The 23,447-nt window shown below is 54.3% G+C and overlaps 1 protein-coding gene across 1 annotated transcript in view; it reads right to left on the bottom strand.

The window, feature by feature from the left end:
• LOC129699833 (adenylate cyclase type 3-like) overlaps positions 1-22,148 on the bottom strand; it is a 22,235-nt gene extending 87 nt beyond the window's left edge. The window contains 12 exon segments of the mRNA XM_055639959.1: positions 1-23; positions 26-50; positions 2,606-2,710; positions 3,651-3,816; positions 10,240-10,398; positions 11,309-11,436; positions 11,778-11,795; positions 11,797-11,835; positions 11,838-11,892; positions 12,532-12,662; positions 14,348-14,497; positions 21,417-22,148. The exon segment at positions 1-23 is cut by the window's left edge and continues 87 nt beyond it. Coding sequence (XP_055495934.1) covers positions 1-23; positions 26-50; positions 2,606-2,710; positions 3,651-3,816; positions 10,240-10,398; positions 11,309-11,436; positions 11,778-11,795; positions 11,797-11,835; positions 11,838-11,892; positions 12,532-12,662; positions 14,348-14,497; positions 21,417-22,073 — 1,656 coding nt within the window. The 5' untranslated portion in view covers positions 22,074-22,148.
• Between the last annotated feature and the right edge of the window lie 1,299 nt (positions 22,149-23,447).

The following is a 23,447-nucleotide window of genomic DNA, read 5'->3' as shown; positions in this document are numbered from 1 at the left end:
GTCACGTAGACGCAACCGACGCCGGGGTTGGGGAACGACGGGTTCACCACCTGGGGGGAGGGGAGAGAGGGAGAGGGAGAGGGAGGGAGAGGGGGTGAAGAGAGAGGGCGAGGGGAGAGGGAGAGGGGGAGGGAGAGGGGAAAATGGGGAGAGGGGGGAGAGAGGGGGAAAGGTAAGGAGGGGAAAGAAGGGGGGTAGGAGGGGAGGGTAAGGGGAGAGGGAGAGGGAGGGGAGGGCGGGAGGGAGAAGGAGGGGGGGGTGGGAGGAAGAAATGAAGAGGGGAGGGGGGGAAGAGGGAGAGGGAGGGGGGGAAGGGTGTGGCAGAGGGAGGGGGAGATGGAGGAGGGTGAGAGGGAGAGAGACAGAGAGGAGGAGAGGGAGAGTGAGAGAGAGGAAGAGGGAGAGGAGAGGCATCTTGCTGTTCTAGGGTGCAGATAGTACAGGAGACATTGAGGTGGGGGTAAATGAGGAGGGGCGGGGGGGTTCCATCATTGATGAAGCAGGATGTCACGCTGTAGTGTGAGATGATGTTACTGGTGGTTTGTCCAGTGAGGCTGTATGGGTGGAGGTGAGAAATAAATAGGGGGTGATCACCTTGTTGGGGGTGCACTACACACCCCCATATAGTCACTGGGTTGCAGGAAGCTGCTGGACTGGTGAGACTGGCACAGTCGGGGACTTTCACTTCCCCAATGGAGACGGGGACTGAGCAGGAAGGGGCCACCAGATACAATTGTGAGTTGAGGCAAGGTCAACATTGATGGTATTGGGACAGGAACTCGCTCAGGTAGATTGTTGTCAAAGGAGCATTTGAGAGTGGGATGCTTTAAAAGGTGTGAGGACAGGTCGGAGTTCAGGACAGGCATGTATGTACCTGTTAGAGCGATGGGCAAGGCAGGTGGGAGTCAGGAAGCTGAGATGACCAGAGACATTGAGGAAGAAGGAGGCATGAGACAGGTCAGGCCTGGGCAGTCACGGTGGCGCGTACAGCGGTAGAGTTGCTGCCTTTCAGCCGATACGGCGCCAGAGACCCTGGTTCGATCCCGACTACGAGTGCTGTCTGTACGGAGTTTGTACGTTCTCCCCGTGACCTGCGTGGGTTTTCTCCGAGGTCTTCCCACACTCCAAAGACGTACAGGTTTGTAGGTTAATTGGCTTGGTGTAAATGTAAAATTGTCCCTAATGGGTGTGGGATAGTGTTAATGTGCGGGGATCGCTGGTCGGCGCGGACACGGTGGGCCTGTTTCCCCACTGTATCTCTAAACTAAATGAAAGGTACAGACAACGGGGTACAGGTGTATCCCTGGGGGAGGTTTGGGAACTGACGAGCAGTCTTAAGAAGGAAGTATCGAGGGTGAACAGGGGGCAGGAGGTAGCTCTGGCAGATACTATTAAGGGATTCAATGTACATTCAGGGATAGAGGGTAATTAGAGAGGGAGGGAGTGTGGGGCCTCTTAGATAGACAATGTGGTCATCTCTGTGACCAGGTCCAACGCACACTGACCCACACACACACTGACCCACACACACACTGACCCACACACACACTGACCCACACACACTGACCCACACACACTGACCCACACACACACTGACCCACACACACACAGACCCACACACTGACCCCACACACACTGACCCACACACACGGACACACACACACTGACCCACACACACACTGACCACACAGGCCCACGCGCACGCACACACACACACTGACCCACACATACACACTGACACACACACACTGACACACACATACACTGACACACACACACACACCCACACACTGACACCCACACACACACTGACACACACACACTGACACACACATTTAGACAAAATGCAGGCAGGTGGGACCAGTGCAGATCCGGCATGTTGACCGGTGTGGGCAGGTTGGACCCACACACACACACTCACCCACACACACTGACACACACACACACACCAACTCATACACAGACCGGCACACACACTGACCCACACACACACACACACACACACCGACCACACACACACTGACCCACACATTGACACACACACTGACCCACACACACACACACACACTGACCCACACACACACTGACACACACACACACACTGACCCACACACACACACACACACACACACACACTGACCCACACACACACTGACCCACACACACTGACCCACACACACACTGACCACTGACACACACACACTGACCCACACACACTGACCCACACACACACTGACCCACACACACTGATCCACACACACACTGATCCACACACACACTGACCCACACAAACATTGACCCTCACAAACATTGACCCTCACAAAGTTACAGCCCCTCACACACACAGCCCCGCACACACACTGACCCACACACACACTGACCCCACACACACACATGACCCACACACCACTGACACACACACACTGACCCACACACACTGACCCACACACACTGACCCACACACACACTGACCCACACACACACTGACCCACACACACACTGACCCCACACACACACTGACCCACACACACACTGACCCACACACACACTGACCCACACACACACTGACCCACACACACACACACACACACACACACTGACTGACCTGTGTGTCGAGCCCATCGGCAGCCGCAGGGTGAACACTGCCCTCACCATCACTGGTGTTGATCAACGGGGGCGACCGGCCATTGGACGATGATAGCGAGAGTCTCTGATGGAGAGAAGGCTGGTGGGTTACTCTGGACAGGGAAGAGAGAGAGGGGGGGCGAGGGTGTGAGAGGGGGGGTGAGAGGAATGGAGAGTGGGGGGTGAGAGGGGGGGGGGAGAGGAATGGAGAGTGGGGGGAGATTGGAAAGTGGGGGAGAGAGGAAGGGAGAGAGAAGGGGTGAGGGAGAGGGGGGATTGGGGAAGAAGGGGGCAGGGTGAGGGGACACACCACTCCATTGATGCCATCTCAGGCTATCACCAGGGGGAAGGGGGTAAGGGTGGATGGGCAGGGGAGAATGGGGGGGGAAGTAGGGCAGTGGGGTGCAGGGGGGGGAGGGGCAGGGGTGTGGGGGAGACGGGTGCGGGGGGGGGTGTAGGGGAGAGTGGAGGGGGATGTAGGGGAGTGGGGTGTGTGGGGGGGGGAGTTGCAGGGGAGGGGGTGGGGGGATAGGGGTGCAGGGAGGCGAGGGGTAGGGGAGTGTAGAGGAGGGGGTGTTGGGGAGTGGGGTGCAGAGGGGGAGGGGCAGGGGAGGGGGTGGGGGATAGGGGTGCAGGGGGGAGGGGCAGGGGAGTGTAGAGGAGGGGGTGTAGGGGAGTGGGGTGCGGGGGGGAGGGGGTGGGTTGGTGTGTGGGGATAGGGGTGCAGGGGGGAGGGGCAGGGGAGGGGGGGTGGGGAGTGTAGAGGGGGTGTAGGGGAGTGGGGTGCGGGGGGGGAGGGGGTAGGGTGTGTGTGGGGATAGGGGTGCAGGGGGGAGGGGCAGGGGAGTGTAGAGGGGGGGTGTAGGGGAGTGGGGTGCGGGGGGAGGGGGTGGGGGGTGTGTAGGGGAGTGGGGTGCGGGGGGGGGGTGGGGGTGGGGGATAGGGGTGCAGGGGGGAGGGGCAGGGGAGTGTAGAGGGGGGTGTGTAGGGGAGTGGGGTGCGGGGGGGGGGGGGGGGGTACTAACCACACCGTTGATGCCCCCTGGAAGCGGCCTGTCTTTGGGCACCACCACCAGGTAGGTCTGGATGCCCTTGTCCCTGAGCAAGTCGTTCCTCTGCCCCCCCTCTCCTGGCTCCAGCTCAAACTCCCCGTGCAGGCAGTCTCGTGTGCTTTGGGAGATGTGGACCCGGCTGGGGGAGGGGGGAAGAGAACACAGGGTCAGACAGCCAGGGTGAGAGAACACCAACACGCTCGCCCCCCCACCCTGGGGAGAGAATACCTGCGTGTACACTGGAGGACCAGTTGGTGCGCTGGGACGGATAGCATGGATGGCTGGGCTGAAGGGCCGTACCCGTGGTCTCACTGGAGAGGGGATAGCACAGACGTATGGGATGAAGGGCCGTACCCGTGGTCTCACCGGTGAGGGGATAGCACAGACGTATGGGCTGAAGGGCCGAACACGTGGTCTCACCGGAGAGGGGATAGCATAGACAGATGGGCTGGTACCCTGGTTCAGGACATCTCGTTTGACCAGCAGAGGAACGTGGAGTGGGAGAGGAAAGATCGGGTTGCGGTGGTCCACGTGGGTACCAATGAGGTCCAGTCAGTCGGTAGAACGAGGGAAGAGGTTCTGCGAAAGGAATTTGAGCAGCTCGGCACCAAATGATAAGCAGAACCCAGAAGGTAATAATCTCTGGATTGCTAGCTGAGCCGTGTGCAAATTGGCGAAGGGTTGAGAGGGTTAGAGCGTTGAGCATGTGGCTCAAAGACTGGTGTGGGAGAAGTGGGGTTGAGCTTGTGGGACATCGGCACCAGTGTTAGGGAAGGAGAGAACTGTTCTGATGGGACGGACTCCACTTGAAGCCGACTGGGACCAGACTCCTGGCAAAGCCTATAACCAGGGCCGTAGATAGAGCTTGAAACTAAACAGTGGGGGCTGGGGCAACATATTGGAAGTGTAACGGTGGAGTAAAAGGGAAAGAGAGTACAGGAAGTATGACTCCACAATTAATGGGCAGGAAGTTTAAGAAGAGGTGAGAGAGTGAAGTCGGGTAAAATCAGGGCAGGAGTGAGAGGGGAGGTGAATACCAAATTAAAGGTGTTGTATTTGAATGCACGCTGTATAAGGAACATGGTGGATGAGCTTGTGGCACAGTTAGACATTGGTAGGTGTGATGTTGTGGGAATTACAGAGACGTGGCTGCAAGAGGATCAGAGCTGGGAGCTGAATCTTCAAGGTTATACGTCCTATTGGAAAGACAGAGGTGGGCAGAGGGGGTGGGGTAGCTCTGTTAGTAAGGAATTAAATTTAGTCCTTAGTGAGGGGTGACATGGGATCAGAAGTTGAAGAGTCATTGTGGATAGAGCTGAGAAATTTATACGGGGAATAATACCCTAATGGGAGTTATTTACTGGCCCCCAAACAGTAGCCAGGATATAGGATTCAAGTTACATCAGCGTGTAAGAAAGGCAAGGCTACGGTGGTCATGGGAGATTTCAATATGTAGGTAGACTGGGTAAATCAGGTTGGAACTGGACACCAAGAGATGGAATTATAGGCAGCATGAAGTAAATGAAGTGCTTGAGGAGTATAAAGAATGTAAAAAGAATCTTAAGAAAGAAATTAGAAAAGCTAAAAGAAGATACGAGGTTGCTTTGGCAAGTAAGGTGAAAGTAAATCCAAAGGGTTTCTACAGTTATATTAATAGCAAAAGGATAACGAGGGATAAAATTGGTCCATTAGAGAGTCAGAGTGGACAGCTATCTGCAGAGCCAAAAGAGATGGGGGAGATATTGAATAATTTATTTTCTTCGGTATTCACCAAGAAGAAGGATATTGAATTATGTGAGGCAAGGGAAACAAGTAGAGTAGCTATGGAAACTATGAGATTCAAAGAAGAGGAAGTGCTGACACTTTTGAGAAATATAAAAGTGGATAAGTCTCCAGGTCCTGACAGGATATTCCCTAGGACATTGAGGGAAGTTAGCTTAGAAATAGCAGGGGCTATAACAGAAATATTTCAAATGTCATTAGAAACGGGAATGGTGCCGGTGGATTGGCGTACTGCGCATGTTGTTCCATTGTTTAAAAAGGGTTCTAAGAGTAAACCTAGCAATTATAGACCTGTTAGTTTGACTTCAGTGGTGGGCAAATTAATGGAAAGGATACTTAGAGATAATATATATAAGCATCTGGATAAACAGGGTCTGATTAGGAACAGTCAACATGGATTTATGCCTGGAAGGTCATGTTTGACTAATCTTCTTGAATTTTTTGAAGAGGTTACTAAGGAAATTGATGAGGGTAAAGCAGTGGATGGTGTCTATATGGACTTCAGTAAGGCCTTTGACAAGGTCCCTCATGGAAGGTTGGTTAAGAAGGTTCAATTGTTGGGTATTAATGGTGGAGTAGCAAGATGGATTCAACAGTGGCTGAATGGGAGATGCCAGAGAGTAATGGTGGATGGTTGTTTGTCAGGTTGGAGGCCGGTGACTAGTGGGGTGCCATAGGGATCTGTGTTGGGTCCACTGTTGTTTGTCATGTACATCAATGATCTGGATGAAGGTGTGGTAAATTGGATTAGTAAGTATGCAGATGATACTGAGATAGGTGGTGTTGTGGATAATGAAGTAGATTTTCAAAGTCTACAGAGAGATTTAGGCCATTTGGAAGAGTGGGCTGAAAGATGGCAGATGGAGTTTAATGCTGATAAGTGTGAGGTGCTACATCTTGGCAGCACAAATCAAAATAGGATAGTACATGGTAAATGGTAGTGAGTTGAGGAATGCAGTTGAACAGAGGGATCTAGGAATAACTGTGCACAGTTCCCTGAAGGTGGAATCTCATGTAGATAGAGTGGTAAAGAAAGCTTTTGGTGTGCTAGCCATTATAAATCAGAGCATTGAATATAGAAGTTGAGATGTAATGTTAAAATTGTACAAGGCCTTGGTGAGGCGAATTCTGGAGTATGGTGTACAATTTTGGTCGCCTAATTATAGGAAAGATGTCAACAAAATAGAGAGAGTACAGAGGAGATTTACTAGAATGTTGCCTGGGTTTCAGCACCTAAGTTACAGCGAAAGGTTGAACAAGTTAGGTCTTTATTCTTTGGAGCGCAGAAGGTTAAGGGGGGACTTGATAGAGGTCTTTAAAATGATGAGAGGGATAGACAGAGTTGACGTGGATAAGCTTTTTCCATTGAGAGTAGGGAAGATTCAAACAAGAGGACATGATTTGAGAATTAAGGGACAAAAGTTTAGGGGTAACATGAGGGGGAACTTCTTTACTCAGAGAGTGGTGGCTGTGTGGGATGAACTTCCGGTGGAAGTGGTGGAGGCAGGTTCGGTTTTATCATTTAAAAATAAATTGGATAGGTATACGGACGGGAAAGGAATGGAGGGTTATGGTCTGAGTGCAGGTAGATGGGACTAGGGGAGAATAAGTGTTCGGCATGGACTAGAAGGGCTGAGATGGCCTGTTTCCGTGCTGTAATTGTTATATGGTTATATGATGAGGGAACTCAAGGTATAGGAGCCATTAGGAGGTAACGACCACAATATGATCAGTTTTAATCTGCAATTTGAGAGGGAGAAGGTGATATCGGATGTGTCGGTATTACAGCTGAGCAAAGGGGACGACAGAAGCATGAGGGAGGAGTTGGCCAAAGTTGACTGGAAAGGCACCCTAGCAGGGATGAGGGTGGAACAGCAATGGCAGGAATTTCTGGGAATAATCCAGAAGATGCAGGATCTTTTCAGTCCAAAAACGAAGAAAGATTCTAGGGGGGAGGAAGAGGGAACCATGGCTGACAAGGGAAGTCAAGGACAGTATAAAACTAAAAGAGAAGACATATAACATAGCAGATTAGTGGGAAGCCAGAGGATTGGGAAACTTTTAAAGAACAACAGAAGGTAACTAAAAAGGCAATACAGGGAGAAAAGATGAAATATGAAAGTAAACCAGCCAATAATATAAAAGAGGATAGCAAGAGTTTCTTCAGTTATATAAAGAGCAAGAAAGAGGCAAGAGTGGACGTTGGGCCGCTGGAGAATGATGCAGGAGAAGTGATAATGGGGAATAAAGAAATGGCAGAGGAGTTGAATAACTTTTTAGCATCAGTCTTCACAGTGGAAGACACCAGCAACGTGCCTGAAATTCAAGAGAGTCAGGGGGTGGACGTTAGTGGAGTGGCTATTACTAGGGAGAAGGTGCTTGGGAAGCTGAAAGGGCTGAAGGTGGATAAGTCACCTGGACCAGATGGACTGCACCCTAGGGTTCTGAAAGAGGTGGCTTTAGAGATTGTGGACGCATTGATAGTGATATTTCAAGAATCACTAGAGACAGGAGTGGTTCCAGACCATTGGAAAATTGCCAATATTACCCCGCTGCACAAGAAGGGAGCAAAGCAGAATAGTGGGAACTATAGGCCGGTTAGTCTGACTTCAGTGGTTGGTAACATTTTAGAGTCCATTATAAAGAATGAGGTTACGGAGTACATCGAAGTTCATGATAAAATAGGCTGAAGTCAGCATGGCTTTGTGAAGGGGAGATCTTGCCTGACAAATTTGCTGGAATTCTTTGAAGTAAATAGCAGGACAGACAAAGGAGAGTCAGTAGATGTTGTATATCTAGATTTTCAGAAGGCCTTTGATAAGGTGCCACAAGTGAGGCTGCTAAGGAAGATGAGAGCCCACGGTATCAAAGGGCAGGTACTAGCATGGATAGCAGGTTTTCTGGATGGCTGAAGGAAAGAGTGGCAATAAAGGGGGCTTTTTCAGGTTGGCTGCCAGTGACTAGCGGAGTTCCGCAGGGCTCGGTGCTGGGGCCACTACTCTTCACGTTGTATATTAATGATTTGGACGAGGGGATTGAAGGCTTTGTGGCCAAGTTTGCGGATGATACGAAAATAGGTGGAGGGGCAAGTAGTGTAGAGAAAGCAGGGACTCTGCAGAAGGACTTGGACAGGTTGGGAGAGTGAGCAGAGAAGTGGCAGATGGAATATAGTGTAGCAAAGTGTGGAGTCATGCATTTTGGTAGTAGGAATAAAGGCGTAGATTATTTTCTAAATGGGAGAGAATCCAAGAATCGGAGGTGCAAAGAGACTTGGGATTGCTGGTGCAGGATTCCCCAAAAGTTAATTTACAAAACAAATTGGTAGTAAAGAAAGCAAACTCAATGCTAGCATTTATTTCAAGAGGGCTTGTATACAAAAACAGGGATGTAATGTTGAGGCGCTATAAGGAGCTGGGCAGGCCACATTTGGAATATTGTGAGCAATTTTGGGCACCATATCTGAGGAAGGATGTGCTGGCTCTGGAGAGGGTCCAGAGGAGGTTTACAAGAATGATCCCAGGAATGTGTAGGTTAGCACATGATGAGCGTTTGATGGCACTGGGCCTGTACTCACTGGAGTTTAGAAAAATGAGGGGGGGCCTCATTGAAACATACAGAATAGTGAAAGGCCTGGATAGAGTGGATGTGGAGAGGATGTTTCCACTAGTGGGAGAGTCTAGGACTACAGGTCAGAGCCTCAGAATTAAAGGACTATCCTTTAGGAAGGAGATGAGGAGGAATTTCTTTAGTCAGAGGGTGGTGAATCTGTGGAATTCTATGCCACAAAAGGTTGTGGAGGCCAAGTCAGTGGATATTTTTAAGGCAGAGATTCTTGATTAGTACGGGTGTCGGGGGTTATGATAAGAAACATAGAAAATAGGTGCAGGAGGAGGCCATTCGGCCCTACGAGCCAGCACCGCCATTCATTGTGATCATGGCTGATCGGCCCCAATCAATAACCCGTGCCTGCCTTCTCCCCATATCCCTTGACTCCATTAGCCCCTAGAGCTCTATCTAACTCTCTTAAATCCATCCAGTGACTTGGCCTCCACTGGCCTCTGTGAATTCCACAAATTCACAACTCTCTGGGTGAAAAAGTTTTTTCTCACCTCAGTCATAAATGGCCTCCCCTTTATTCTAAGACTGTGGCCCCTGGTTCTGGACTCACCCAACATTGGGAACATTTTTCCTGCATCTAGCTTGTCCAGTCCTTTTATAATTTTATATGTTTTTATAAGATCCACCCCTCATCCTTCTAAACTCCAGTGAATACAAGCCTAGTCTTTTCAATCTTTCCTCATATGACAGTCCCGCCATCCCAGGGATCAATCTCGTGAACCTACGCTGCACAGCCTCAATCACAAGGATGTCCTTCCACAAATTAGGAGACCAAAACTGTACACAGTACTCCAGATGTGGTCTCACCAGAGCCCTGTACAACTGCAGAAGGACCTCAGGAGGCAGGAGAATGGGGTTAGGAGGGAGAAATAGATCAGCCACGATTGAATGGTGGAGTAAACATAGAAACATAGAAATTAGGTGCAGGAGTAGGCCATTCAGCCCTTCGAGCCTGCACCGCCATTCAATATGATCATGGCTGATCATCCAACTCAGTAGACTTGATGGGCCGAATGGCCTTGTTCTACTATTCCTTATGTCCTTAAGTGCCGTACACGGGGTCGTGCTGGAAGGGGATAGCACGGACGACAGGGCAGAAGTGGCGCACCCTGGTATGCTGAAGAGGGAGGGATAGCATGCACGGCTGGGCTGAAGGGCCTACCCCGGGATGCCGCCGGCCTCCAGCTGGTTGGCCAGGGTGACGTCGGTGGACCAGACGTCGTACTGCCAGTTACGCTGCCCCAGCACCCCGCCCAGCACTGTGCCACTGTGGATGCCCACACGCATGGACACCTCCGTACAGGTCTTCTCACGCACCACCCTGGGGATACACACACACACACACACAGTGAGAGAGGGGGAGAGAGGGAGGGGGAGGGGGGGGGGGGGGAGGGGGGGAGGGGAGGGGGGGGGGGGGGGGGGGGGGGGGGGGGGGGGGGGGGGGGGGGGGGGGGGGGGGGGGGGGGGGGGGGGGGGGGGGGGGGGGGGGGGGGGGGGGGGGGGGGGGGTGGGAGGGGGGGGGGGCGGGTGGGTGGTGGGTGGGGGGGGGGTGTGGGGGGTGCAGGGTGTGGGGGGTGCAGGGTGTGGGGGTGGGTGCAGGGTGTGGGGTGTGGGGGGTGTGGGGGTGCAGTGTGTGTGTGGTGGTGCAGGGTGTGGGGGTGTGGGGGTGCAGGGTGTGGGGGTGCAGGGTGTGGGGGTGCAGGGTGTGGGGTGCAGGGTGTGGGGGTGCAGGGTGTGGGGGTGCAGGGGGGTGCAGGCAGTGTGGGGGGGTGCAGGGTGTGGGGGTGTGGGGGTGCAGGGGTGTGGGGGTGCAGGGTGTGGGGGTGCAGGGTGTGGGGGGTGTGGGGGTGCAGGGTGTGGGGGTGTGGGGTGTGGGGGTGGTGTGGGGTGGGGGTGTGGGGGTGTGGGGGTGGGTGGGGGGTGTGGGGGTGCAGGGTGTGGGGGTGCAGGGTGTGGGGGTGCAGGGTGTGGGTGTGGGGGTGCAGGGTGTGGGGGTGCAGGGTGTGGGGGGTGTGGGGGTGCAGGGTGTGGGGGTGCAGGGTGTGGGGGTGGGGGTGCAGGGTGGGTGGGGGGTGTGGGGGTGCAGGGTGTGGGGGGTGTGGGGTGCAGGGGGTGTGGGGGTGTGGGGGTGCAGGGTGTGGGGGTGCAGGGTGGGGGGTGCAGGGTGTGGGGGGGGTGTGGGGGTGCAGGGTGTAGGGGTACAGGGGGGGGGGGGGGGGTTGTGTACTCACGAGATGGCCTCTACCATGGCCAGCCCCATGTGTATGGAGCAGACAGCATGATCATCCCTGGTGTCGGGCAGCCCACAGATACAGTAGTAACAGTCGCCCAGGATCTTGATACGTAGCTGGTGGTACAGCTGTCAACACAGACCTCCACACGTCACGCCTGCACACACCACGTCACGCGTCCACACGCATCTATATGTCACGCCTTGCCACGTCATGCCTCGACACGTCACGCAACACCATACCCCACATGCCTCGCCAAGCCAAGCCACACTCCATCATGTCAGGGATCTTGGCCCCACCCCCAGTAGCAACAATCGCCCAGGATCTACTTGTGTTGCGGGTGGCACCACTAGTCAACACAGGCACGACACACCACAACACAACACCCATCGTCCATGTGCCATCCCTCCCCCTCCCCATAGATCTCCGCCCCCCCCCCCCCCCCGCCCTGCCCCCCCCTCTCACTCACGTCTGCCAGTCTGTCGAAGCCGGGCGAAGAGCTGGTTGAGCAGTTTGACCAGTTGCTGGGGCCCGAGCAGCTGGACGACAGCTGAGTGAAGCCCACGATGTCCGCAAACAGGATGCTGGCGGTGGGGGGACAGGGTCAACCCGTGGAAATACAACACCCTCACCCACCCCCCACACACCCACCCATCACACCACCCATCACCCACCCATCACCCACCCCCCTCACCCCCCCATCACCCCCCCACACCCACCCATCCCCCTCCACCCCCCTCCCCCCTCACCCCCCCCCCTCACACCCACCCACCACCCCTCCCCTCACAACCACCCATCACCCCCCACACACACACCCACCCATCACCCCTCCCCTCACCCCTCACCCCCCACCCCATCACCCCCACACACACCCACCCATCACACCCCCCCTCACACACCCACCCATCACCCCCCCCACACCCCCCTCACTCACCCATCACCCCCCCCCCTCCCCACACCTACCCATCACCCCCCCCACACACACCCACCCCCCCTCACACCCACAACCACCCATCACCCCCCCTCCCCACACCCACCCATCACTCCGACAAGGGTCAGCAACCTATGGTCCACGGGCCGGATCCGGCCCCCACCCCCCAAATCATCCAGCCGCGGGCGTATATGTTTTGCAGTTAGTTTTCGCGAGCTGGGCACTAGAGACAGCCCCGGGGCACGCGGGCGACCTGGTCTCACCCCACCCTCCCCACCCTGGCAGTGCCCACCTGACCCGCTCGTGTCTGTACATGTACATAGTGTTGAACTGCTGCAGCTCCTTCGATTCCTTGTCCTTCTTCATGTCGTTCAACATCTCATCCGCTATGTGCCTCGGCAAGATGGACAGCAGCAGCCGCTCCTGCACACGGAGAGGGAGAGAGAGAGGGAGAGAGGGAGTGTGTGACAGGGGGAGAGAGAGAGGGAGTGTGCTGAGGGGGAGAGAGATGAGGGGTCCATGTCTCAACCCAGTGCCCAGTGTCTGAGCCAGTGTCGTGTCCGAGCCTGTGTCCAGTGATGAGCCAGTATCCAGTGCCTGTGCCTGTGATGAGCCAGCATCCAGTGGCTGTGACGAGCCAGTGTTCAGGGTCTGAGCCTGTGCCAGTGTCTGAGACTGAGCCAGTGTCTAGTGCCTGTGCCTGTGATGAGCCAATGTCCAGTGTCTGAGACTGAGCCAGTGTCCAATGCCTGTGCCTGTGATGAGCCAGTGTCCAGTGTCTGAGCCAGTGTCCAGTGTCTGAGACTGAGCCAGTGTCTGTGATGAGCCAGTGACCAGCGCCTGTGATGAGCCAGTGTCCAGTGTCTGAGACTGTGCCAGTGTCTGAGCCAGTGTCAGTGTCTGAGACTGAGCTAGTGTCCAGTGCTTGTGCCTGTGATGAGCCAGTGTCCAGTGTCTGAGCCAGTGTCCAGTGCTTGTGCCTGTGATGAGCCAGTGTCCAGTGTCTGAGCCAGTGTCCAGTGCATGGCGCAGGCTGCAGGAGGTCGGGGTGTTGCGGGCGTTCCCGCCTGTGCCGAGACTACAGCTGTGGCAGCAAAACAAAGGGGCGCAGTGGGAATATTGACAGAGCAACACAATTTCACAAATCAGCCGTTAATGAGGCAGAATGGTGTCTCTGGTGTGAAGCAAGTAAATGATGTGTGAGTGGGGCCCGCGAGGCCACTCTGTCACCACAGTCATTCACTGCCGTCTGCCTCAAATCTTCCCTCAGCCACCGTTTGACGGGGCAGCGGAGAGGGAGCAGAGCGTCACTCTGTTTCGCAGAAGGTGCAAACTACACACAGACAGCACCTGAGGTCAGGGTTGCGTCCGGGTCCCTGGTGCTGTGACGCAGCAGCGGGCTGGGTGTGCATTTAATTTTAGTTGCATTTGTGACAAATAAATGCACCATTGAATATGTCCGACTGGCTGCACCACTGTGTCTCACTATACACTAGCCTGAAACAACATTTGCCAAACAGCTTTGAGGTACCGCAGCACTTGGCAAGGTACAGCAAGCGGTTAACTAGTATTGTGTAGGAAAGAACCGCTTTCAACCGAAGATCGACACTAAACGCTGCAGCATCTCTGGCCTGAAGAAATCTCTCGACCCAAAACGGCACCCGTTCCTTCTCTCCAGAGATGCTGCCCATCCCACTGAGTTACTCCAGCTTTTTGTGTCTGTCTGCCAGAGAAGGTAGTTGAGGTTGGGACTATCCCAGCGTTGAAGAAACATTTAGACAGGTACATGGATAGTCTGAAGAAGGGTTTCGGCCCGAAACGTTGCCTATTTCCTTCGCTCCATAGATGCTGCTGCACCCGCTGAGTTTCTCCAGATTTTTTGTGTAACCTTCGATTCTCCAGCATCTGCAGTTCCCTCTTAAACACATGGATAGGACAGTTTTGGAGAGATATGGAGCAAACTCAGACAGGTGGGACTGGGGTAGATGGGACATTGTTGGGCGGTGTGGGCAAGTTGTGCTGAAGGGCCTGTTTCCACGCTGTATCATTCCACGACTCACCGCGGGTGGGGACAGGGTCCCACGCTCCCCCCACCCCTCACCCCTCACCTGCTGTTGACTCTGCTCCTCCAGGTTGAGTTTGACCTCGAGGGACTGGCGAGCTTCCAGGAAGGCTTTGCGATGCTTGCGGTCAGCCATGTAGTGAGACATGACCCCCACGGTGATGGCGCACACATACAGGCAGATGTTGGCCAGCAGCTGCAATAGGACAACATCAAACACATGCTCACTAGGACAGGAGGGCCACAATCTCGCACCACCACTGTGACACACAGCGCTCACAATCGCACAGCACGGAAACAGGCCCTTCAGCCCATCTCCTCCATGCCAAACAAGCTGCCATTCTGGCTTAGCCCTATTTGCCTGCATACTAAGTCCTAGATTCAAGTCAAGTTTATTTGTCACATACACATACGAGATGTGCAGTGAAATGAAAAGTGGCAATGCCCGCGGACTTTGTGCAAAAAAAACCCAAACAAACTACAAACAGAATGGAACAGAATCACATATTCATTTACATATTATATATTGTGGGAGAAAGGAAAAAGGAAAAAAAAAGCATTAGAATCGTCCAGTAAAGTTAGTCCCTGGTGAGGTCAGAGTTTACAGTCCTAATGGCCTCTGGGAAGAAACTCCTTCTCAACCTCTCCGTTCTCACAGCATGGCAACGGAGGCGTCTGCCTGATCCCTTCCTAGGCACTCATTCTCTCCAAATATCCTTTGACAGGTATAATCATATTAGCATTTAGTATTCGGCATGTGCACCAGGATACGAGGCAAGGTGAAGGGAAATCCCAAGAGATTCTGCAGATATATTCGGTGTAAATGAGCAGCTAGGGAGAGAATAGGTTCTCGTGTACGTCAATACGGCTGTCTATGTTTTCTTCAGTTTAGTTTACAGATACAGCATGGAAACGGACCCTTTGACCCACCGAGTCCATGCCGACCAGCGTTCACCCGTACACTAGTTCTTATTTTATCCCAGTTTCGCATCCTGCACATTATGGGGTCATTTACAGAAGCCAATTAACCTACAAACCTGCACGTCTTTGGAATGCGGGCAGGAGCCGGAGCACCCGGAGAAAACCCACGTGGTCACAGGGAGAAGGTGCAAATCAAAGATCCTACAGCGAGCAAGATAGCCCACTCAATGAAAAAGGCATAGTAGTCATGGGCAGATTCATGGGTAATTTAACATAGAAAATAGATACAGGAGTAGGCCATTTGGCCCTTCGAGCCTGCACCGCCATTCAATATGATCATCCAACTCAGTATCCTGTACCTGCCTTCTCTCCATACCCCCTGATCCCTTTAGCCACATCTAACTCCCTCTTAAATATAGCCAATGAACTGGCCTCAACTACCTTCTGTGGCAGAGAATTCCACAGGTTCACCACTCTCTGTGTGAAAAATGTTTTTCTCATCTCTGTCCTAAAAGGTTTCCCCCTTATCCTTAAACTGTGACCCCTTGTTCTGGATCATTTACGGCCCCATTTCCGTAACCGGCTTCCGTCTCCGCACCTAAGATCCCGTAGCGAGGCAAAGATACTAGTGCGGAGACGGTAGCTGGTTACGGAAACATCCTCGTAAAAATAAAAGTTCTTTGGCAAAAATCTTCTCCTCATTTTCCTCATTTTCATTTATTAACACAAACTGTTCCCCGGCAATGTTGATTACACTGCGGGTCGGGTGAGTCGGGTCGGGTCCGGTTACTGAAATGGATGAAAAAAAGTCCCACGTTCCGTTCCGTTGCGTACTACACGTCAGCCCATTGCATTTAGCAGGAGTGGTCTATCTTGCTCCACTATAGGATCTTTGGTGCAAACTCCACACTATACAACAGACAGTCAGGAACAGGTACAAAGTTTGGCACATCATGATGCCACTGTACAAGTCCCAGCCTATCCAACCTCTCCCTGCAAGCCACAAGCCCAGCTAACATCCTGGTGTTGAATGCAAAATGCTGGAGTAACTCAGCGGGACAGAGAGGCAGCATCTCTTGAGAGAAGGAATGGGTGATGTTTCGGGTGAGACCATTCTTCAGACATCCTAGTGAATCTCCTCCGCACTCTTTCCAACTTAGTGGCATCGTCCCTGTAGCAGGGTGAACAGGGCTGCACGCGGTGTGGTGCGTGTGTGGTCTCACCGACACCGATACTGCCCAATCTCACACCATATAGCACACTTGCTGCTCCACTCTCCACACCAGAGTGGATAACTTGTCCTCCTCCACATTACACCTCACTGGCCATCCCCTCACCCACCCACTCAGCCCGTCCACACCCCCCTGAGGCCTCCTCACATCCGTCTCCCTCCCCACACATGACAAGGCCACTCAGCCCCTCCAGCCTTTCCTGCCACTCAGCGATCATGCCTCAATCTTGCACATGTTTCTCTATCACCACCTTGAATCTATCCATTGACTCAGCCTCCACCATCCTCAGGTGCAGAGTGTTACAGGTGTTCACCAATGTCAGAGAGAAGGTTCTGTTCTATTATGCTGGCAAGGCCAAGTCTCACCCCAGCCACTCCCTCTACACCTCACGCTGCCTCGGCAAGGCCAGCAGCATAACCAAGGACCAGTCTCACCCCAGTCACTCCCTCTTCTCCCCTCTCCCATCAGGCAAGTGGTACAGAAGTGTGAAAACGCACACCTCCAGGTTCTGGTGATTAAGAAGGAACTGCAGATGCTGGAGTTCTGAAGAAGGGTTTCGGCCCGAAACGTTGCCTATTTCCTTCGCCCCATGGATGCTGCCTCACCCGCTGAGTTTCTCCAGCATTTTTGTCCACCTACAGATTCAGGGACAGTTTCTTCCCAGCTGTTATCAGGCAACGGAACCATCCTATCACCAACTAAAGAGCGGTCCTGAACTACTATCTACCTCATTGGAGACCCCTGGACTCTTTAATCGTACTTTATCTTGTACTAAACATTATTCCCTTTATCCTGTATCTGTACAGCATGAATGGCCCGTTTGTGGGGGTAACCAGATCAGGCAGAGTTTGTAATCATGTGTTGTCTTTGCGCTGACAGGTAACAGAAGCTTTTCACTGTACCTCGGTACAGGTGACAAAAAACTAATGGTAACGAAACGTCGCCCATTCCTTCTCTCCGGAGATGCTGCCTCACCCACTGAGTTACTCCATCATTTTGTGTCTACCTGACAATAAACTAAACTATTCGTTTAGGAAGGAACTGCAGATGCTGGAAAATCGAAGGTAGACAAAAGTGCTGGAGAAACTAGGCGGAGGGGAGTGTCAGTGGACATAGAAACATAGAAATTAGGTGCAGGAGTAGGCCATTCGGCCCTTCGAGCCAGCACCGCCATTCAATATGATCATGGCTGATCATCCAACTCAGTATCCCGTACCTGCCTTCTCTCCATATCCCCTGATCCCCTTAGCCACAAGGGCCACATCTAACTCCCTCTTAAATATAGCCAATGAACTGTCCTCAACTACCCTCTGTGGCAGAGAGTTCCAGAGATTCACTACTCTCTCTGTGAAAAAAGTTCTTCTCATCTCGGTTTTAAAGGATTTCCCCCTTATCCTTAAGCTGTGACCCCTTGTCCTGGACTTCCCCAACATCGGGAACAATCTTCCTGCATCTAGCCTGTCCAACCCCTTAAGAATTTTGTACGTTTCTATAAGATCCCCTCTCAATCTCCTAAATTCTAGAGAGTATAAACCAAGTCTATCCAGTCTTTCTTCATAAGACAGTCCTGACATCCCAGGAAGCAGTCTGGTGAACCGTCTCTGCACTCCCTCTATGGCAATAATGTCCTTCCTCAGATTTGGAGACCAAAACTGTACGCAATACTCCAGGTGTGGTCTCACCCAGACCCTGTACAACTGCAGTAGAACCTCCCTGCTCCTATACTCAAATCCTTTTGCAATGAAAGCTAACATACCATTCGCTTTCTTTACTGCCTGCTGCACCTGCATGCCTACCTTCAATGACTGGTGTACCATGACACCCAGGTCTCGCTGCATCTCCCCTTTCCCAATCGGCCACCATTTAGATAATAGTCTGCTTTCCCGTTTTTGCCACCAAAATGGATAACCTCACATTTATCCACATTATACTGCATCTGCCAAACATTTGCCCACTCACCCAGCCTATCCAAGTCACCTTGCAGTCTCCTAGCATCCTCCTCACAGCTAACACTGCCCCCCAGCTTAGTGTCATCCGCAAACTTGGAGATATTGCCTTCAATTCCCTCATCCAGATCATTAATATATATTGTAAATAGCTGGGGTCCCAGCACTGAGCCTTGCGGTACCCCATTAGTCACTACCTGCCATTGTGAAAAGGACCCGTTTACTCCTATTCTTTGCTTCCTGTTTGCCAGCCAGTTTTCTATCCACATCAATACTGAACCCCCAGTGTGCTTTAAGTTTGTATACTAATCTCTTATGTGGGATCTTGTCGAAAGCCTTCTGGAAGTCCAGATACACCACATCCACTGGTTCTCCCCTATCCACGCTACTAGTTACATCCTCGAAAAATTCTATAAGATTCGTCAGACATGATTTACCTTTCGTAAATCCATGCTGACTTTGTCCAATGAATTCACCACTTTCCAAATGTGCTGCTATCCCATCTTTAATAACTGACTCTAGCAGTTTCCCCACTACCGATGTTAGACTAACTGGTCTGTAATTCCCCCGGGTATAAGTTGCTTCTCTGGTCGAGGAAGAACTGGAGGGCTTTGAGACCATCCTGGTGGGGGATGGAGGTGTAGAGTGACTGGACGTCCATGGTGAAGATGAGGGGGTGAGGGCCTAGAGAGTGGAATGCGCGGAGACGACGGAGAGTGTCTGAGGTGTCTTGAACATAGTTAGGGATGGATTTAACCAGGGGGGATAGGATGGAGTCAAGGTATGTGGAAATGAGTTTGGTGGGTATCCAGACCCAGGAAGCTGCAGATGCTGCAATCTGAAGCAACAAACTGAGTGCTGGAGGAACACAGGCAGCATCCGTGGAGGCAGAGGGACGGTGGGCATTTCAGGTCAAGATTCTGTACCAGGTCGGGTCATCTCACCATCAGGATGGTCAGTTTCAAATGAGCAGCCCTGCCTGATCTGGTTACCCCCACCACTCTCCCTGAGAGCACTCCTGTCAATTTTCTTGCTCCGACTTTACTCTGCGGACCAGTTCGCTCTCGGTCTGTGTCCTGCCTCTCTGTCACCTACTTCACTGGATTATATACATCTCCCCTCTCTTCCTCACCACATCACCAGCCTTCCCTCCCACCCTTCCCGACGTCCCTTGTTCACCACATGGATCCGTCTGCAATGGGCACTCATTCTCACTAGTTGGCCGTACAACTCCCAACATGTACACTGTCGTTTGGCTTCTCTCTCACCATGTTATGTTACTTCCTAAGCCAGTTGCCTAGGTTTACAAGGTTAATTCCCGGGATGGCGGGACTGTCATATGCTCGAAGGGCCGGTGCAGGCTCGAAGGGCCGAATACCCTACTCCTGCACCTATTTCTATGTTTCTATGCTGAGAGAGTGGAGCAGCTGGGCTTGTACACTCTGGAATTTAGGATGAGAGGGGATCTCATTGAAACATACAAGATTGTTAAGGGCTTGGACACGCTAGAGGCAGGAAACATATTCCCAATGTTGGGGGAGTCCAGAACCAGGGGCCATAGTTTAAGAATAAGGGGTAAGCCATTTAGAACGGAGACGAGGAAACACTTTTTCACCCAGAGAGTTGTGAGTCTGTGGAATTCTCTGCCTCAGAGGGCGGTGGAGGCGGGTTCTCTGGATGCTTTCAAGAGAGAGTTTCCGTTTAGTTTATTGTCACGTGTGCCGAGGTACAGTGAAAAGCTTTTGTTGCGTGCTAAGCAGTCAGCGGAGTGCCCATTGCAGACTATACATGATTACAATCGAGCCGTCCACAGTGTACAGATACATGATGAAGGGAATAATGTTTAGTGCAAGGTAAAGCCAGCTCACTCTTCCCTGGAGAACGGATTGGTGCGAGATCACTAATTATTCCCAGCTCATTGCAATGACGACTTTAAATGCCCTGTTCCCTGCTTGGCTCCCTGAGCTAGCCTGGTAGACAACCTGTCCTCACGACTAACTGGGAATCGGATGCCCTCAGTGAATACTTTGGTGACTGGTTTCTCGATTGAAGGTGTCGAGTACAAGGGTAATGATGTCTAATGCTAACAGAGACATAGCCTGTAAACAGTGGGCTAGCTCAGGGGCACTGATGTGCAGATAGGGTGCAAGCTCATAGCTCCCACACAGGTGGACAGGGTAGTAACGAAGGCATCCGCAGGGCGAGATATTGAGTGCAAGTGCTGGGACATCATGCTGCATCCTACAACACATTGGTTTAGTTTAGTTTAGTATAGAGATACAGCACGGAAACAGGCCCTTCGGCCCACCGGGTCCACGCCAACCAGCGATCCCCGCACAATAACACAATCCCACACCCACTGGAGACATTTTTGCATTTACACCAAGCCAATTAACCTACAAACCTGTACGTCTTTGGAGTGTGGGAGGAAACCGAAGATCTCAGAGAAAAACTCACGCAGGTCACGGGGAGAACGTGCAAACTCCGCACACGCAGCACCCGTAGTCGGGATGGATGGGAAGGCAGCGACTCTACCGCTGCGCCACCGTGACCGGTGGGTGTGACCACACACTATTGTTGAGGAGCCTGGGGTCAGTGTGAGTTCACAGTTGTGCTGTTCGACACTCAACAGGAAGCAGGAGGCAGCAAGGGAGAGAAAGCAGAAGAGATTCACCTGGAAGGTAGACACAAAATGCTGGAGTAACTCAGCGGGACAGGCAGCATCCCTGGAGAGAAGGAATGGGTGACGTTTCGGCTCGAGACCCTTCATCATCCATTCCTTCTATCCAGAGATGCTGCCTCGCCCGCTGAGTTACGCCAGGATTTTGTGTCTACCTTTGATTTCATCCAGCATCTGCAGTTCTTACACACAGATTCACCTGGACGTTGGATAAGGTCCCAGGGCACCTGACCCCAGGATACTCAACCTGCCCCCTGCTCCCCTATGGTGCCCGTTGCCCTTCCCCACCCCCTGCCCTCCACCCCCCCCCCCCCCCCGCCAGTCGTGCCCACCTACCTGTTGGGGCAGCGTGGGTCGATTGTTGGCGTGGGTCTCTTGTGCCAGGGTGATGGCCAGCACCAGGGTGTGGAGGGCACAGGTCAGGGTGCTGAGCAGCAGGATGGGTGCGAGGGGCAGGGGCAGGGTGAGGTACAGGGCAAAGGTGAAGAAGGCCAGCCAGCCAGCAGTATGGGGTGGGCGGAGGGTGCGCGGGGAGCCCAGGCCCAGAGAGGCGACCAGCTGCAGGGTGAGGAGCAGCCAGAGCAGGTAGGGCACCAGGGACTGCCACAGGTGCTGGGGCAGCAGGTGAAGGCGGTAGAGTAGCAGGAGCAGGAGCTGTGCCAGCAGCCCGCCCACTGCCACCAGCAGGCCGGGCAGCCTGGGCGATGGGTACAAAGCTGCCGACACCAGGCTGTGGGCATGGAAGAGGCCGGCAAACAGCAGCAGCACCAGCTGAGCCTCCGCCCGCTGCCGGCGCACGTACGCCTGGTACAGCAGCTCCAGGGAGGGTGGCGTGAAGGCCAGCCGCAGGCAGGGGGGCAGGCAGGGGCAGCAGCCTCCCGCACGTACCCGCAACTCCCACCGCGGCTCACCTCCCGACTCCACATCTGACGGCAGGCTCACCGAGCATTCTGCTGACACATCCGGCTCAGATACACGCCGCTGCCACGGCATGGTGCCCACGCCCACCCTCACCCCCTCACCCTCACTGGGCACGGGGGAGTGTGGGGACGGGGGGGGAGTGGGACTGGGGGGGTGGGTATGGGGGGGAGAGGGGATGTGGGGGAGAGGGGATGGGGGGGGATGTGGGGGGAGAGGGGATGGGTACAGAGTGGGGGGAGAGGGGATGTGGGGATGTGGGGGGGGGGGATGTGGGGGTGGGTAAGGGGGGGGAGAGGGGATGTGGGGGTGGGTACGGGGAGAGGGGGGATGGGTAGAGGGGGGTGGGTGGGGATGTGGGGGGAGAGGGGATGTGGGGGCGAGGGGATGGGGGGGGGAGGGGATGGGGGAGTGGGGATGGGGGAGAGGGGATGTGGGGGGGAGAGAGGGGATGGGGGAGTGTGTGGGGATGGGGGGGGAGAGGGGATGGGGGGGGAGAGGGGATGGGGGGGGGGGAGGGGATGTGGGGGAGAGGGGATGGGGAGTGGGACGAGGGGGGAGTGGAGGGGGGGAGAGGGGATGGGGGGGTGGGGGGGGGGGGGGGGGAGGGGAAGGGGGATGTGGGAGTGGAGATGGGGGGGAGTGGAGATGGGGTGGGGAGTAGGGACAGGTGGAGAGGCAGTGGGGGTGGGTAGGGGGCTGATCTGGGCACTGGGCTGGGACTGGCACCCACAGTGGTTGGGGCTCAGTAGGAGGGTGTCAGTCGGGAAGCAGCGGGGCCCAGGTGGGGTGGGCTCAGTGTGTGGAGCAGAGAGGTCAGAGGCAAGGGTTTAGAGAGGGGTGGTCGGTGAGGGGGGGGGGGGGGGGGTTAGTCAGGGGGGATTGAGTGGGGGGTGTTCTGTGGGGGGGTTGAGTGGGGGGGGGTCAGGGGGGTCTGTGGGGGGGGGTCAGGGGGTGGAGTGAGTGGGGGGTGGTCAGGGGGTGGAGTGGGGGGGGGGTCAGGGGGAGGGTGAGTGGGGGGGGGTTGGTGAGTGTGGGGGGGTGGTCAGGGGGGGGTGAGTGTGGGGGGTGGTGGTCGGGGGGGTGATCAGGGGGGGTGAGTGGGGGGGGGTGGTCAGAGGGGGGGTGGGGGGGGTCAGGGGGGGGTGAGTGGGGGGGGGTCAGGGGGGGGGGTTTGGTCAGGGGGGGGTGAGTGGGGGGGTGGTCAGGGGGGGGTCAGAGGGGGGGTCAGGGGGGGGTGAGTGGGGGGGGTGAGTGGGGGGGGTGGTCAGGGGGGGGTGAGTGGGGGGGGGGGTGAGTGGGGGGGTGAGTGGGGGGGGGGGGATAGTGGGGGGGGGTCTGTGGGGGGGGTGGTCAGGGGGGTGAGTGGGGGGGGTGGTCAGGGGGGGAGTGGGGGTGGTCAGGGGGGGTGTGAGGGGGGGGTGGTGAGGGGGGGTGGTCAGAGGGGGG

This window comes from Leucoraja erinacea, chromosome 8 (genome assembly GCF_028641065.1).
Source record: "Leucoraja erinacea ecotype New England chromosome 8, Leri_hhj_1, whole genome shotgun sequence".
Taxonomy (NCBI): domain Eukaryota; kingdom Metazoa; phylum Chordata; class Chondrichthyes; order Rajiformes; family Rajidae; genus Leucoraja; species Leucoraja erinaceus.
Note: the sequence above shows the minus strand (reverse complement) of the source record. Positions and strands in the feature narration are given on the sequence as shown.